The sequence below is a fragment of the Protopterus annectens genome, chromosome 8.part1, assembly GCF_019279795.1.
Source record: "Protopterus annectens isolate FY-2018-M chromosome 8.part1, PAN1.0, whole genome shotgun sequence".
Taxonomy (NCBI): Eukaryota; Metazoa; Chordata; order Ceratodontiformes; family Protopteridae; genus Protopterus; species Protopterus annectens.
Genome location: NC_056742.1, coordinates 269,852,202 through 269,870,542, shown reverse-complemented (window position 1 = coordinate 269,870,542; position 18,341 = coordinate 269,852,202). Strand labels below are relative to the sequence as shown.

At 44.2% G+C, this 18,341-nt stretch overlaps 1 protein-coding gene across 2 annotated transcripts in view; it reads left to right on the top strand.

Annotated features, from left to right (window-relative positions):
* The window catches only part of WDR88 (WD repeat domain 88), a 772,406-nt gene that overhangs the window by 645,932 nt on the left and 108,133 nt on the right, over window positions 1-18,341 (top strand). For both annotated transcript variants that reach the window (XM_044081867.1, XM_044081868.1), the window contains exon 9: window positions 13,071-13,139. In XM_044081867.1, coding sequence (XP_043937802.1) covers window positions 13,071-13,139 — 69 coding nt within the window. The remainder of the gene's footprint in view (window positions 1-13,070; window positions 13,140-18,341) is intronic.

Here is an 18,341-nt window from a genome sequence, read left to right as displayed (position 1 = left end):
CGGACCCTTGTCCGACCCCGCTCTCCCTCTCGGAGCTTCAGCTCTGGTTAGTTCGGCCCCGACATCATTCTCGGAGCCTTCTCTGTTGGTTCCGAGGGAGGTTCCGGCCTCTTCGGAGCCGGAGCTACCTTTGGTGTCTGATGGGGGAGCCTTCGAGATGATGAGGAGTGTGCTGGACCCAGTGTCCACTCCAAGGTTAAGTTCTGCGGCTCCTCCCTCTGTAGTGCCTGTTACGGTCTCTGGCCACCCTCCTATACCTGACAGCAGAGATCCAAAATGTAGGGTACCCACTTTGGGTGTCTCCTCCTCTTCCGAGGGTTCCCCTGAAGTTTCAGGGGAATCCCCTAGGAAAAGAAAGTGCAAGAGGAAGCACATAGACTCCCCCAAGTCTGTCACGTCGGACACCGACTTGGATGAGTCAGAGGGTTCCCCCAGATCCCCCTCTGAGGATGTCTCCTTTTCAGACATCCTGGAGATCCTAAGACAGAGGGGAAATTGGTCCACGCTCAAACCTTCTGAGGACGAGTCGGTTTACCTTGACGCCTTTGGATCTCGCCCTTCCACCTCCTGGGTGTCTCCCCCTTTCGACCCACTAATGTAGGTAGTGGCTAGAAAGGTGTGGGCGGCTCCTGATTCAATGGAACCTACCCCTAGGAGGCCTTCTAAATTTATTTCTGCACCAGATGACAAATCCTTTCTCACCAAAGGTGTTTCAGTTGATGCTATGGTGGTAGCAGCAGCCACTAAGAAGGAATTAGCTGATCCTTCTGTACCTGTTCATCCTCCTAACAGAGAGTCTAGGACCATGGACAGGTACGGCAAGCGGACTTTTGCTTCAGCGACATTTTCTATGCGATCGCTGAACTATTTATGTCATTTCACCCGCCTTCAAAGAGACTTGCTCACAGAGCTGGGTGAAACGGTACAGGATCCTTCTGCTGCGGGGTTTAAGGACAAAATAAACTCTCAGCTGGCTACCCTGAACTCCATTGTTAACTCCTCCATGCGGCTAATCTCTTATGCAGCCGATGGAGCGAGTAGGGCCGCTGGCACAGGCATTGCGTTGAGACGCCACGCTTGGATGCGACTCTGTAATTTTGCCGACCCCTTCAAGGCATCCTTCACCAACACCCCCCTTTGATGGTTCGAAATTGTTCGGGCCTCAGGTGAAGAATACCCTCACCAGATGCGAGCAAGATGGTAAGACTCTCTCTGCCATGGGAGTCCGTTTCTCCACGCCTTCTAGACCTTATCCTAAGGGACAGAGGGGTGGAAAGATGTGGTTCCGCAAACCACAGGGAGTCGCGCCTGCCGCACGTGGTGAATTTCCCCCTAGAGGCAGAGGGAGGAATAATAACAGACGCCACCCCAGGGGCAGAGGGGGTCCACAAAACCAGGGTTCCAGGGAATCCTTCCCTGACCAACCCTTTCAGCATCCCTGAGAAGCTGCCCGACTGTCCGCCTTCAGAGGCAGTCGGGGGAAGATTATCTCTGTACCCGGAAGCCTGGCAATCTATCACTCAAGACACATGGGTACAGAAGATCATATCCGGGGGTTACAAAATTCCTTTCACTTCCCCTCCGGTACAACCGCCAAAACCCCTACCAGACGTACCACCCACGCAGAGGGGTCAGGCTCAGCTAGAAATAAAAAAGCTGTTAAACAAAAGAGTCATCCAGGCAGTCCCAGCAGATCAGCTAGGATCCGGAATCTACTCCAGATTCTTTTTGGTACCAAAAAAGACAGGAGATTGGAGACCCATTTTGGACCTCAGCAGGTTAAACAATTATGTGTTAAAGACAAAATTTCGGATGGTAACACTGCAGTCCATTCTACCCTTTTTGGGCAGAGACAACTGGATGTGTTCGTTAGACCTCCAAGATGCGTACTACCACATAAAAATACACAGGTGCTCCAGGAGGTTTCTCCGCTTCTGGCTGGGAGTCAGTCATTTTCAATTCTGGGCCCTGCCCTTTGGTCTCACCACAGCCCCCCGGGTGTTCACCAAATGTTTGGCAGTGGTCACGGCTCACCTGAGACAAAAAGGATTCCAGGTGTTTCCATACTTAGACGACTGGCTCATTTCCGCTACCACCAAACAGGATCTCATAATGGCCAGGGATTACACTATCCATCTTTGCAACAGCCTGGGTATTTCTATAAATTTTGCAAAGTCCTCCTTGTCGCCTTGTCAATGTATAAACTTTATAGGCGCCATATTAAACACCACAGAAATGTCTGCAACATTACCACCTCAGAGAGTGACAGACATAAGGTGGAATGTTCAGTTCCTGTTTCAGACCAGCAGAGTCCAAGTCAAGCTAGTGCTGAACCTCATGGCGGCGGCGATTCTTCTACTTCCATTAGCTCACTTCCACATGAGACTCCTTCAGTGGATGCTGTTTTCTCAGTGGTTCTTTCAGCAGCTACCAATGACCCACAACATTTTGATAACACCATCTTGCAACAAACATCTCTCCTGGTGGATGGTGTCCCTTCAACTTTTTCAGGGCAGACCTTTTGTTCTCCCCCCTCCATTTGCCACTGTCACAACGGATGCCTCCCTGATCGGGGGGGGCATTATCAGGGCAGGACGGTCCAGGGCACTTGGCAACAGTCAGAATGCCACCTGCACATAAATGTCCTGGAGATGAGGGCGGTGCTTTTGATGTTGCAGGCCCTTCAGAGCTCTCTTCCCACGGGGACTATAGCAATTCAAACGGACAATATGTCTGTGGTGTGGTACATAAACAAGCAGGGCGGAACAAAGTCCTACCCTCTCTGTCGAGAAGCAGTCAGACTTTGGCAATGGGCGATTTCATCTCAACGGTTTCTGATAGCAACGCACATCCCCAGGAAGTCCAACGTTATAGCAGACAGATTGAGCAGAACTATCCTCATGCCTCACGAGTGGTCTCTAAATCAAGCGGTAGTAGACGGAATTTTTCAAAAGTGGGGCCAGCCTTGCTGCGACCTTTTCACAACTCCGCAAAACAGCAAGTGCCGCGACTTCTTCACACTTTTCCCTCTACCAGGCCAGCCCCGCCCCTCAGAGACGCTCTTGTTCACGTTTGGCCCTGGGGTCTGCTTTATGCCTTTCCTCCTTTTCCATTGATTCCGCAACTAATTCAGAAAGCAACCGCATTGAGATCCAAAATGATCCTCGTCCCGTTTTGGCCTCGACAAGTTTGGTTCCCGTTCCTGCACAAATACCTACTGAAACAGCCTTGGCATCTGGAACCCCTTCCGGATCTGTTGACCCACCTCACGGGAAAGCTGCATCAGTCTCTACATTCGATCAACCTCACAGCTTGGTTGCTCCACTTCCAGCCATAGCCAGGCTTCCCCTTATTTCTCCTCTTGTTCGTGAGATCATTCTGACTTCCCATAAGTCCAATACTAGGAAGACTTATGTGAGTAAATGGAAGCGTTTTTCACACTGGGCACAAACTAGATCCTTAGATCCTTTCCATGCACCCCTTCATGAGGTTCTAGACTTCCTGGCGGAGCTTTTTCATTCGGGGTCATCATCAGCCACTATCAGGGTACAATTAGCGGCTATTGCTAATTTTCATGTTGGACTCTCAGAAGCAAATATTATGTCCCACAAACTCTGTAAAGCCTTTCTCAAGGGCATTTTGTTGCTCAGACCTCCAGTTAAAGATCCATCCTCACAATGGGATTTGAATTTAGTTCTAACTTTGCTAATTCTACCCCCTTTTGAACCGGCAGCTTCTTGCTCCCTCAAACTTCTTTCTTGGAAAACGCTGTTTTTAGTAGCTATAACATCTGCCAGAAGGGTATCGGAACTTCAAGCCTTGTCTGTCCGTCCTCCCTATTTGGTTTTTCATAAAGATAGGGTGACTGTCAGAACGAACCCTTCCTTTCTACCAAAAGTGTTATCGGAAGCAAATCTAAACCACTCCATTGATTTGCCCGTATTTTTCCCAGACTATACCAACAGGGCTGAACAAAAATTACATTCATTCGATGTTCATCGCCAATTACGGTATTACCTTGACAGGACAAAACAATTCAGAAAATCAGACCAGCTCTTCCTGTCTTATGCTGCAGGCAAGAAAGGCCTTCCAGTATCGAAAGTTACTCTTTCCAGATGGCTGACATCTATTATTACCTTGATCTATGAGTTGAGACACAGGCAACTACCCTCTAGGCCTAAAGCTCATTCAACCAGGGCACTATCAACTTCAACGGCTTTTCAAGCAAGGTTACCTCTAGATGCCATTTGTGCAGCAGCTACATGGGCTTCCAAACATACATTTATTGCCCATTATAAGCTTGATCTAGCCTCCAGAAATAGAGCTGATTTTGGTTCCACTGTACTCAGGAGTCTGTTCCATTGAGCCACCCAGGACTAAGATGCTAGGGACGCTGTCCCATTCAGCAAGAATGAAGGCGAGAATGACAACTTAACATTAAGAAGTTATGTCTTACCATAACGTTCCATGTTAGTTGTCTTCTTCTCACCTTCTTTCTTGCGTCCCTCCCTCCTGCCCCCTAGCCTGGATAGACTCGAAGTTCTGAGTCCTTCCATTTCTGGAGATACAATATGTTGCGTCTTTCCTGGTATCCTTAGTGTTACTAGCAGGTAATCTGTACTCGTAAAAGAGGATTATAATATTATTATTACTATTATAATATTATTTTTTGATACTATGTCTTAGCTTCCAAACGAGATCTGGGGAGTTAGCGCATGGTATTGTGGGATATAGGGCTGCCTTGAGCTGGTAAAAATAGCTCTCGAGCTATAATATAGGCCGAGTCGGAGCCGAGGATCGGCTCCGAACCCATCCAGCAAGAAAGAAGGCGAGAAGAAGACAACTAACATGGAACGTTATGGTAAGACATAACTTCTTATTCTACACGATCCCAGTCTACTTCTGCAGCTTTTCAAGCCAGGGTTCCAATTGATAATATTTGTGCAGCAACAACCTTGGCTACCCCTCACACCTTTATTACTCATTACAGATTGGATTTGACCTCTAGGAGTAGAGCCTCCTTTGGTTCCACGGTACTCAGGAATATTTTTCCGTGAGCCACCCAAGAATAAAGTGCTAGGGACACTGTCCCATGTGTAAGAATGAAGGCTAGATAGGACTACAGAACATAAAGAAGCTATGTACTCATCATAATGTTCCATGTTTGTAGTCCATCTCGCCCTTCATTCTTATGAACCCACCCTCCTACCCCCATCATGGAAGGATCTGGAGACAGAAAAAAATTTCCATAACAGGTACAGACCTTTCATTATTGTTGTTCTTTTTGGATAGTTTTTGTTCTGTCTTTCTATAGATTAGCAGCAAACAAGATCTGGGGATTATACTGGTGCACCATGGGATACATACCTAGCCACGAGCCAACTAGAAGGCTTCGAGCTTTGTGATGGGCCAAATTGGAGCCGAGGATCGGCTCCAAACCCATGTGTAAGAATGAGGGGCGAAATGGACTACAAACATGGAACGTTATGGTGAGTACATAACTTCTTTTTTTTATAAGCTTACCAAAGATGTACATGCAAAAGTTTTTTTAACTTCTTCTTATAGACCTCCAAACATGAAAATCCTGAAAGTTTTTAGGACAAAGAAGTTTTATGCATATTTTAATGTGTTTCAATATTTGAAAAGTGGTTTTCTCCCCACCCCCATCTCTGTTCTGTCCTGGACCGAAGTACACTTCTTTGTAGTTAGAAGCAGGAAAAAGAAAACTTTCAATATTTGTAGATGGTCAGATAAGGCTATATTTGCTTAACAGGTCAAAAGAGCTAACTGTCTAAGACCATTTTCAGGCACAGTGTGTAGGCTAATGGGACTACATTGAATGCAGTGTTAAACAGACATTAACATTCCATACAGCATGATGGATGCTTACAGACTGAGTATTACAAAATGCACTGTACTCAACAGCATTAGGTGCAGCATATTAGATGTTAAGTTGTCAATCTCGCCTTCATTCTTGCTGGATGGGTTCGGAGCCGATCCTCGGCTCCGACTCGGCACTTGCTTAGCTTGAGAACTCCTTTTACCAGCTCGAGGCAACCCTATATCCCATGATGCAAGGCGGGACTACCTCAGATCTCGCTTTGCCGCTTAAAAGAGGTCTCCTTTTTGCCAGCTGAGGTAAGTTGGAATTTTCAAAAGCTTAGTCAGGGTTTTATCTCTCCCTTGTTCCTTTTTATAGAGTGTAGTGTTTCTACAGCCCACACTATTTCCCCATTTAGTTAAAATCTTCTAGTTTTTATAAAAAGTTTAAAGATTTTTTCAGTTAGGCCTAGGCCCCCTTCTTAATCCCTACCTGTGTGTCTGTGTTTGTTGGGATTAATTGTGTGATTGTTTGGGGGTGTGTGTGAGTATTATTTCTTCTTGGACTATGTCTAAGGAAGGCAAGGTCTCAGGCTTCAAGAAGTGTGACTTGTGCTGTCAGAAAATGTCTCTGACAGACGGTCACACTTCTTGTGTTTACTGCCTTGGGCCTTTGCACCTGCAGGACTCCTGTGCTTTGTGTCATTCTTTTAGCCAGAGAGTCCTGCAGGAAAGGAGGAATAAATTGATCCTCCATGGCTTACTAAAGCCAGAAGGTTCACCCACTAAAACTGGGTCTAGTAAACCTTCTAAGCCACCGAAGGTTCAGGCTACAGCTTCTAAGCCTTCTCCGGTGGCTCCGACTCCTCGAGTCGAGATCAGCTCCGCCGAGCCGATCTTTCTTCTTCTAAAGTAGTAGTGTCGGTTCCTATCGGTTCCGACACCCAATCTACTGTTGCCTTGTCGGCTCCGGCTGGAGCTGACATATTATCCAGTATCGGAGCCGAGAAGCCTTCGGCTCCATCTGGAACTCAGGGGACATCGGCTCCGATGACTTAGTCCAGGAAGAGATCTCGGTCCCCTTCGTTGGAGAGTATCCACTCGGCTCCGGGGTCTCCTCTTTTGTCGGAGCGGAGTCATCGGAGCCGATCTTCGAGATCTTCCAGGCTGTCTGACCACGATTTAGAGAGGGTGGTAAGCAGGCTGTTGAAGTCGCAGGCACTAGCCCAAATGCTCCATAGCCCGTCTCAGCAGACTTCGGCTATTGCTTTACCCCTTGAACTTCCTCCTCCGACTCCCCTCCAGAGTTCGGAGCCGGAGCTTCTCGAGACAGCGACCGTGTAGGCGCCGGAACCGATACATCCCTTCGCTCCGCTGCCTTCGGCTCCGATCTCTTCCATGAGACCTTCCTTGGAGGGATCCGGTCGTCGAGTTTCCCTTGTCGGCTCCGAAGACCCCGCTCTCCCTCTCGGGGCTTCGGCTTTGGTAAGCTCGGCACCGACATCGGCCTCGGAGCCTTCCCTATCAGTGGAGCCGGGAGTTCCTATTTCCTCAGAACGGGAATATTCCGGCCTCCCGGGGAGGGGAGCCTTTGAGGTGATGAGGAGTGTCCTGGCACCTGAGCCAGGTCAACGGTCCATCCCATTAGCTCCTCCCTCTTCGGTGCCTGTAGACGCCTCTTGCCAGCCTCTTGCTCCCAGGCCCAGGGATCCATCGCCCCAGGTGTCCCCATTGGGAATATCTTCCTCTTCCGAGGTTTCTCCTGATCCTGCAGGGGAACCTCCTCGGAAGAGGACGTGTAAGAGGAAACACACAGACTCCCCTGAGTCTACAACATCTGATACCAACTTAGATGAGTCAGAGGGTTCCCCACGGTCCCCCTCTGAGGATGTCTCCTTTTCAGACATCCTTGAGCTCCTCAAACAGAGGGGGAATTGGCCTCCATTGACCCCTCCGAGGATGAGTCGGTATACCTGGAGGCTTTTGGATCCCGACCCTCCACCTCCTGGGTGTCTCCGCCTTTCGACCCACTTATGCAGGTAGTGGCTCGGAAGGCGTGGGCAGCTCCAGATTCTGTGGAACCGGTTCCCAGGAGACCATCCAAATTTATCACGGCCCCTGCAGATAAGCAGTTTCTTTCCAAGGGCATCTCTGTGGATGCTATGGTGGTGGCGGCGGCCACCAAGAAGGAACTTGTGGATCCTTCAGTACCTGTCCATCCTCCTAACAAAGATTCTAGGACCATGGACAGGTATGGAAAGCGGATGTTTTCTTCAGCGACCTTTGCTATGCGTTCGCTGAACTACCTTTGTCACTTCACCAGGCTTCAAAGAGATATTCTCAAGGAACTAGGTGAAGTGGTCCAGGATCCTTCTGCTGCTGGGGCTCAAGAAAAGGTTGCCTCATAGCTAGCAATCCTGAATTCCTTAACTAACTCCTCCATGCGGCTCATATCCTATGCAGCCGATGGGGCGAGCAGGGCCGCAGGCACAGGAGTGGCTCTTAGACGTCAAGCCTGGATGCGGCTTTGTAATTTTGCGGACCCCTTTAAGGCGTCCTTCACCAATACCCCCTTTGACGGTTTGGCTTTGTTCGGACCTCAGGTGAAGGAAACCTTGACCAGGTGTGAGCAGGACGGCAAAACTCTTTCTGCCGTTGGAGTCCATTTTTCCACCCCTTCTAGACCCTACCCCAAGGGTCAGAAGGGAGGAAAGATGTGGTTTTGCAAAGCCCAAGGAGCAGCGCCGGACACATGTGGGCAGTTTACCCCCAGAGGCAGAGGGGGTAACAATAATAAACGCCGCCCTAGGGGCAGAGGGGGTCCTCAGAACCAGGGCAACAGGGAGTCTCTTCCTGAGAAGCCCTTTCAGCATCCCTGAGGTGTTGCCCGACTGTCCACCCTTGGAGGCAGTCGGGGGAAGGATTTCGTTGTACCCAGTAGCCTGGCGTTCCCTTTCACAAGATATGTGGGTACAGTCGATAATATCCGAGGGTTACAAAATCCCCTTCGAAAGGTATCCCATACCTCACCAATCCCTTCCAGACATCTCACCCGGTCAAAGGGATTTGGCAGAACAGGAGGTTACAAAGCTCCTACAAAAAAGAGCCATCCAGACTGTTCCAGCAGACCAAGTAGGATCCGGCATCTACTCCAGATTCTTTTTGGTCCCCAAAAGGACGGGAGATTGGAGACCTATACTAGACCTAAGCAATCTAAACAGATTTGTCAAGAAGGCAAGATTCCAGATGGTCATGCTTCAGTCCATTTTGCCCTTTCTGGGCAAGGACAACTGGATGCGCTCGATAGACCTTCAGGACGCGGTACTATCACATAAAGATCCACAGGCGCTCCAGGAGGTTTCTCCACTTTCGGCTAGGGACCAGTCATTATCAATTCAGAGCCCTGCCCTTTGGCCTCACTTCAGCCCCCAGAGTGTTTACCAAATGCATGGCAGTGGTCGCAGCTCACCTGAGACATCAAGGATCCCAGGTGTTTCCTTATTTGGACGACTGGCTCCTCTCCGCCACCACCAGGCATCAGCTTCTTCAGACCAGAGACTACACTCTGCAGCTTTGCAAAAGTTTGGGAATTTCAGTGAATTTCGAAAAATCTTCTCTGCGGCCTTGCCAATCTATCACCTTTATAGGCGCAGAATTAAACACCGTCAAGTTGTCAGCCAGACTAACACATCAGAGAATTCTGGACATCCAAAAATTCGTTCGGATATTATTGCAGAGCAGCAAAGCCAAAGCCAGATTGATTCTGAAAGTTCTAGGTCTTATGGCTGCGGCCATTGTTCTTCTACCACTGGCTCGCTTCCACATGCGTCTGCTGCAGTGGATGTTATTCACTCAGTGGTCGTTCCACAGTCTTCCGATGAAACACAAAATCTTAGTCACACAATCGTGCAGAGCTCATCTGAACTGGTGGATATCTTCCCCTCTCCTTCACCAGGGCCGACCATTTGTTCCCCCTCCTCTGGTTGCCACAGTCACTACGGATGCCTCTCTGATTGGGTGGGGGGGGCATTATCAGGGCAGGATGGTCCACGGGACGTGGCAACCCATAGAATACCATCTGCACATAAATGTCCTGGAGATGAGAGTGGTGATTTTAACGTTGCAAGCCCTCAACGACTTTCTTCCCGCGGGGACTATTGCAGTACAAACGGACAACATGTCCGTGGTCTGGTACATCAACAAGCAGGGCGGGACCAGGTCCTATCCGTTGTGTCGAGAAGCTCTCAGACTTTGGCAATGGGCAATCTCCTCTCATCGGTTTCTGATAGCAACGCACATCCCCGGCAGGTCCAACCTCTTGGCGGACAGGCTGAGCAGAGCCATTCTCATGCCTCACGAGTGGTCTCTCAATCAATCTATTGTGGACCAGATTTTTCTGAAGTGGGGCACACCTTGTTGCGATCTTTTTGCTACTCCCCAAAACAACAAGTGCCACGACTTTTTCACCCTCTTTCCCCTTCCAGGCCAACCCCTGAGAGACTCTCTAACCCAGGATTGGCCCCGGGGACTTCTTTACGCTTTTCCTCCCTTTCCCTTGATTCCACAAGTCATTCAGAAAGCCACCGTTTTGAGGGCCAAGTTGATTCTCATTGCCCCTTACTGGCCTCGACAAATTTGGTTCCCGACTCTGCATCGTCACCTCCTGGTGCGGCCTTGGCATCTGGACCCAGTTCAGGATCTTTTGATCCACCAGTCGGGTCAACAGCACCGGGCCATTCATTCTCTCAACCTCACTGCTTGGTTGCTCCACTTCCTTCCCTAGCCAGGCTTCCTATGATCTCTGATCCTGTCAGAGATATTTTAGTAGCTTCTTTGAAGTCGTCCACCAGAACCGTATGCTAGCAAGTGGCGGCGTTTTCCATTTGGGCAAACTCCAGGCACATTGATCCCTTTACTGCTCCTGTGCATTCTGTTTTAGATTTCCTGGCTGAAGTTTTTCAGTCAGGATCCTCTTCATCAACAGTCAAAGTTCAACTGGCGGCTATTTCCAAATATCATGTTGGATTACAAGATCATAACATTATGTCACATAGGCTATGCAAAGCCTTTCTGAGAGGAGTTTTTCTTCTGAAGCCGCCAATAAAACATCCTCCTCCACAATGGGATCTGAATTTAATGTTAGCATCCTTGATTTTACCACCCTTCGAACCGTCTGCCTCATGTTCCTTGAAGTTATTGACCTGGAAAACTATATTCTTACTGGCTGTCACTTCAGCAAGAAGGGTTTCCGAAATTCAAGCTCTCTGCATCCGTTCCCCTTACTTGTCTTTTCACAAGGACAGGGTATCCTTAAGAACGAACCCGTCCTTTCTCCCCAAAGTTGTTTCTCAAACTAATATTAATCAATCCATCGATCTACCAGTCTTTTTCCCAAATTATTCTGACAGAGCTGAACAAAAGCTTCATTTTTTGGATGTCCATCGTCAGCTCAGGTACTATTTGCATAGAACGAAACAATTCAGGAAATCGGACCAATTATTTGTCTCCTATGCAGAAAACAGGAAAGGTCTCCCAGTTTCTAAAGTGACCTTATCCAGATGGTTGTCTTCCACCATTTCTTATGTGTATTCACTCAGAGGCAAGCAACTACCTTCTAAACCGAAAGCAGACTCAACCAGGAGTCTATCCACTTCTGCAGCCTTTCAGGATAGACTACCCATTGATACCATTTGTGCAGCAGCTACTTGGGCCACTCCTCATACCTTTGTCTCTCATTACAAGTTAGATTTGGCCTCCAGAGACAGGGCCAGTTTTGGTTCCACAGTTCTCAAGAGTCTGTTCTATTGAGCCACCCGGGATACAGGTGCTAGGGACGCGGTCCCATCCAGCAAGAATGAAGGCGAGATTGACAACTTAACATTTAGAAGTTATGTACCTACCATAACGTTCCATGTTAGTTGTCTTCTCTCACCTTCTTTCTTGCGTCCCTCCCTCCTTCCCCCTGGCCTGGACAGATCTTGAAGAGTTTCCTCTTCTCAGGTTGTTCCCTCCTGAGTCTTCAATAGAAGAGTCCTTTGTTAGGAATTTTTGTGTTCCTAGTTCTACTAGGTTAGTCCTTAGCAGGGTATGTTAGCTACCAAACGAGATCTGAGGTAGTCCCGCCTTGCATCATGGGATATAGGGTTGCCTCAAGCTGGTAAAAGGAGTTCTCAAGCTAAGCAAGTGCCGAGTCGGAGCCGAGGATCGGCTCCGAACCCATCCAGCAAGAAAGAAGGCGAGAGAAGACAACTAACATGGAACGTTATGGTAGGTACATAACTTCTAATTTTTTGAGACAGAATCTTGCCATACACTTTGCATCTAAACTATGAAGTATTGTAATACTTAGTTAAGATTATTAGTTTCATAGTTTCATAGTATAGTACTAGGCTATCTGCCCTGGGGCATTTGTAAGCCTAGCCATAGTGATGTGGCTTTTGCCACCCCATGAAATGGTACAAAAAATGTACAGAATAAATTTAGAATACTGTGCCTCTGTCTAGTAGTGACACAATGAAGGTCCCCTTATATAATAGAATTAGTTTACTGTGCCCCTGTCTAGCAGTGACACAGATGTGACCCCTGGGGTAAACTTACGATCTCCCAATTGTAATACTTTGTTTAATGCAGGTATTGTAATACTTTGTTTAATGCAGGTATTAACAGGATATATATGCTAGAAGGAAGGAGGGGAGTCAGTTCAAACTGGCCAGGCTGTATTACTGCTGACAATATACATTACTGATATGACTATGACAACGACAATATATTAAGAACTAAAGAAAGATGGTAGTGTAAACTGTAGTACATAGAGTGCAATATTGTTAGTTGTAATACAATGGTTGTTTATTATCCAGTTAATTAGTTTCATCCTTTTATTCAAGCAACACATAGGGCAAGTATAAGAAAAAAAAATGTTGTTATAAGATTTTTGTTGAGACAAAATCGGAAAGAGCTATATGCTGTAGAGGGAAACAGTTGTGAGGAGGTGGGAATCTGTCCAAATAAACCAGGCTATTTATGTCTGTATAAGGACTGACCATCAACTAAGCAAAGATTCAGTTTATAATTTATGCAAATGAAATCTAAATAAATATTGTGACATTGTGAAGCTGGAACAGTTAATTACTAATGGGTAAAGGTGTGAAAGAAGGGTTGAAAAAGAATAAGAGAAAAAATATCCAGGGTCAGCACTTCACTTGCAGAAATGTGTTTTCTGGACTTTTTTTTTTTCCTTTTTTGTGTTACAGGGACATCAGGACTGGGTGATGGATGTTGCAGTAAGTACTGATAAGAACTGGATTCTGTCTTCTTCAAAGGTAAGAAAATAGTACATCAGTTATGCAATCAGCCTGTTTTCCTGATGGCACATATTAATATAAAATATAAGACTAAATTAAAGAGACCAGTTATTAATATATATATATATATATATATATATATATATATATATATATATATATATATATATATATATATATAAACTATGATTTATTCCTAGTCTTTCTGCTCTTGTATTGTATTTAGAGTCAAATAACCATATTGTAATCTGAAATTGACAAGCAAATAGACAAACAAGAAATGAAAAGTGACAAATTTAAGAGATGATAGAAGTTTAAGATTTATAAAGTTAGACAAAGGGGGCAGCGTGATTATTAAGAAATAAAGTGCAAAGATGAATTCTGTGAAAGAGCTATTATATGATGGTAATAGTTACTATCTAGCTACCTTAAGTAAAGTACACAGTGTTTATATTAATATAGATAGAGCTTTTTTATTATTTGATGTATGAAAGGTTTTATCTTGATATGTACATTTGTTTAAAGGTAGAAAACTCAAAGCTGGGTATATTATTTGGAACTCCTCAGATTTATAAAGACCCAGTTAAGTCCTCATTTTACCCTATATTATCAGCTTCAGGCTATAAGACTAAACCTTTAAGTGCTGGTAGATTTTAAGTTAAAAGGCACTGTGTGCAGTATTAAAATCTTGCATCAGATGTTCCTAGGATTTTCTAATGAAACTCTTTAACGTGAATATTGATTTGACAGACTCTCTTCCTGCCGCTATTGATGTCAAATCTTTACACACGTGCTTTGCATGATGTAAAACTAGATAGGACAGGAGAGTTTCTTAATATATCTGCACCAATATTCCTGATCTCTATGTTATTTTTATGTGAATTATTAGAGATGTTTTTATTTTTTTATTTTTGACAGTGCTATTTGTAAGCATACTTCTGGAGTTGCAGTGGGTACTGTTTGTGACATGGTGTTTGCTAGTTTTTTAGCACTGGGGAAGAAAGGTATTTCTGTGCTATTGATGGTCTGAAATGTGGCATTTTGTGGTTATTATATTAATAATTTATTTGTAGTTTGGCAAGATAATGCTACTTCTTTTGAAAACTGACTTAAAGAATTGAAAAGTAGTACCAACTTATTGCTTTTTTAGTAATCAGGAGAAGTATGTTGATACAGCTATGTGTATTACTCGTAATCTTGATGGACTATTAAACACATTGTCAAATCCATTTGGAGGCGCATTTCAGGAAATAAACATTTGAAGGAATCGGGGATTGCCTTCCATTTGTAAATAAAAGGGCAGAAAATGATTTCTTAGAGAAGCAGGAAAGCTTTGCTATATTTAAACTTTCTGATAAACCTAAATGAATGTTCAAATGTGGGGTGTGCAAATAATGCTGGTTTATTTTAGAGGGAATTTTTTTATCAATTTACCACATTGCAATAGGGAGATAAATATTAAAGGACTATTTTAATTGTTTAAGCACATTTGTTGTTTATATAACTTGTTGCATGCAGTTCTGTTTTTTATGTGGGGAAAACCACCAGAACACTAAATAAGAGGATTTATGAACTCTGCTGTGTGGAGTCTGCATGTCCTCCCCGCAGTCGAGTGAATTGAAAGACAAGCAGGTAGGTGCGAGCGTGTGTGTGTGTGTGCCTTTTTTGACATTCTAAAAGTTCACTGCCAATCATTAGCGGACCGGAGTTCCGCTGTGGCGACCCCTAACCGGGAAAAGCCGAAAGACAAGATGAACTCTGCTATACTGTGAAATGTAAGGACACTACAGATCATTATATGAGCATGCTGTCACTTTTGAAGGCTTTAAGAAGTGTGTATTTTCACTGTTTACCCTAGAGGAACTAGACAAAGTAGCCACTTATTTGGCCCTGGCAAAATCCCTGGCTGTAATGGGATCCCCCTTGAAACCTATTTATTAGTGTAGCAATGTCTTTTTCCCAAATTGTTTAATAGGATTATAGGTTGCATGGTGGTCCCACCATCATGGAGACAAGCAATTATATCTGTAATCCTCAAATCAATTAAAGATCATACCATGCTGTCATCATACCACCCTATCTCAGTACTAAATCATGTCTACAAAATATTTCTGAACATTCTAGCTAAGTGGTTTGTTGGTCTTCCCAGACATATCCATCTCAGTCTGATGGAGTATGTCAAGTACAAAACTACATTACCAGCCTGTTATTGGTGGAACTTCTCACAGAGAATACAACTAGGTTAGGTAGGAGGATAGCACTCATCAGTTGTGACACCAACAAGTCCTTAAATCTCATGGGCTGGCCGTTCTTATTTGGGGTCCTTGAGCATATGAGGTTTCCTGAGCTGCTCATAACTGTTGATGCACCTTTGTCAAGCTTCTACAGCAGTAATCAAAACAGGTCCAGCTTTATCAGTGACATTTCCCATGTGAAAGGAAATGAAACAAGGTTGCCCTATGTCACTGTTGTTTATTCTCTAGAAGTAACACAAATGAAAGCAAAAGGCAAACTGAGCCACTACTAAGTATTTATTTAGCGCTTTTGTTTATGAAATACAAACTTCCTCAGAATAAAAGCTTAAAAACTTGAATCATGATGGCCAACTCATTTATATATGCACTAAAAATCATGTGATAGTCAGTTTGAAACCAGCATTTAAAGATACAGTACATCTGCAGTTTATAACACATGCATTTTCCTATACATTCATTGCTTACTTTCACACTGCTAAAGTACACAAACACATATTCACATGTAATATTACTAAAATAACTAAAATACCTTCACTAAATAAAGTCTTGCATATGTAAATAAATGCATATGTGAATCTAGCTTTAGGGTTGCCAACTTTTCAAGTTAAAACCTTTGGACATGTACTTGAAAGCAAAATGCATGTAATTTTGTTACCCCCGTCCCCTCCCAAGCAGCCATTTCAGTGCCCCTTTACTTGGCTATTTCTCCATTTCTTCCCAGGTACCATAATCACTGTTCAAAACTCTCAATGAGCATACTGTTTTCAGCTTTACTTCTACAATAATTGCAGATGTTTGGATTTAATTTAAAACTTGTATCTCAAATTTTATAGCACAAATACTGATAGGCATTTGCTAAACAAAGTAATACAGTCTCACGATGAAAACAGACTTAGTATTAAAACTGTTCTGCCTTTGAAACCCACATTGACTGAAACAGCGCTGAAACCCCACCTTCAAAGAAAATGCATCTGGGCAGTAATGGGTGCTAACCCTATAATTCTGCCCCTTTCCTCAGCCTTAACCCTACACCTTACCTTCATTAAATCCATCCCATAACACTGCCACTACACAAGACACACTTGGACACACAGACAATACTATATCTTATCCCCTAACCTGACCTTGATGCTAACCCTAAAATACACAGACTTGCACACAGATATATAACACCTATCCTTTACTCATCCCCAATCCTAACCCTGCCTCACAAACACATGCAGAAACATTCTCACCCCACCAACCTCACTTACTTATCTTGACATTACAGAAACGGCATTCAACAAAAACGTGGGGAACCTATGTGTATATATATATATATATATATATATATATATATATATATATATATATATTTCATTACTAAGGGTTTTGCATCCAGGAAGAAAGAGGTCATTGTCTCCCTCTACTCTTTCCTCATTAGGCCAATCGAGTACAATGTCCATTTGGCATGTACCTCACTAGACACCTGAAACAACTGGAGAGGCCACAAAAGTACCTCACAAAGAGGATCCTAGGCCTTAAACATTTGTCCTATATGGACAGACACAAAAAACTCCAACTATTCTCTGTTTCATATCACCTACTTAATGGCGATCTCTGCTTGACTTACAAAGCCATGTCAGACCCAGCTCTGTTAGAAATGCTACATCTAAATAAATCCCAATCCCTACACACCACATGCTCCAGAGACCACAACCACATTACCACAATCCACAGAACAAGCTGGAGGGACAAGTTCATAACCCAGAGACTGCCCATGCTATGGAATAGACTTTCTATACATGCCAAACAGAGCACCTCACTGGCCGTCTTCAAGAGAAATCTTTCTGAGTGGATGGGAAATAGAAAATTCACCCCCGGGGATCACTCCAGTGGCTCCACTCAACAGAGGCAGTGGGAACTAAGGTTGGGTGGCACTATGCCAGGGTAATCCTATGGGCTAGGCTTGTAAAGGCTCCAGGGCTCGTACACACCTATGAACATATGAACATGTATATGTGTATGTATATATATATATATATATATATATATATATATATATATATATATATATACACACACACACACACACACACACACACACACACACACACACACACACACACACACACACACACACACACACACACACAGTATCATGTGTATGTGGTACTCTAATGTTTATAAAGCATCATGAAATAAGATACATAACTGTGCACAATGATCATATGGTCTTCTAACATGATCCCACTGAATATCGGTTTGGCAACCATCATCTTTATAAAGAAAGGGGTGTGCTTAATAGTCTGTCAGTATTTGATTAGTACAATATCATCGTCAGGCTTGTGACACTTGTACTTTTGGATACATTACATTTGTACAGCACCAGTTACTAATATTTGTCAAAAGTCTGTGACTACATCTGTTACCAAAAATGAATTCATCCACAAAAAGCTACATTTAAAAGACTTCTTTGATCAAATTAAATGATTAAGTCCTCACCAATATTACTGCAATGTATAATCAAGTGCAACAAAAATATACTACTTTATCACTTAGTAAAAACATGAGTAAAACAGCATCATAACTAAAAATAGTATCATAATTCAACAGCCTTCTGTTTCAAAATACATTTAATATTCATGGAGTCCTTCAGACCTAGTATCTTTATTGCTTGAAACTTTAGCTGCCAACATAGCTACTTAATATTCAATAACAGTACTTTGAAATAGTAGTGTATAGCTAGGAATTCCACATTGTGCTTCCTCTATATATGCAAACAGACTGTGGAATGAATAGGTAAAACTGCAACATTTCATTAGGACCCAAACCATATTTGAAACATGTCCATTCATGGCTAGCTGCACAGTTTAAAAGTCTTCAAGAATTCAAATTCCATGCACGCAGAAGACAATGACGTAAACAATCAGTCGCACAGACACAGAAGACTGTTTTCATCTTCTGCATCTGTGTGCGACCAGAT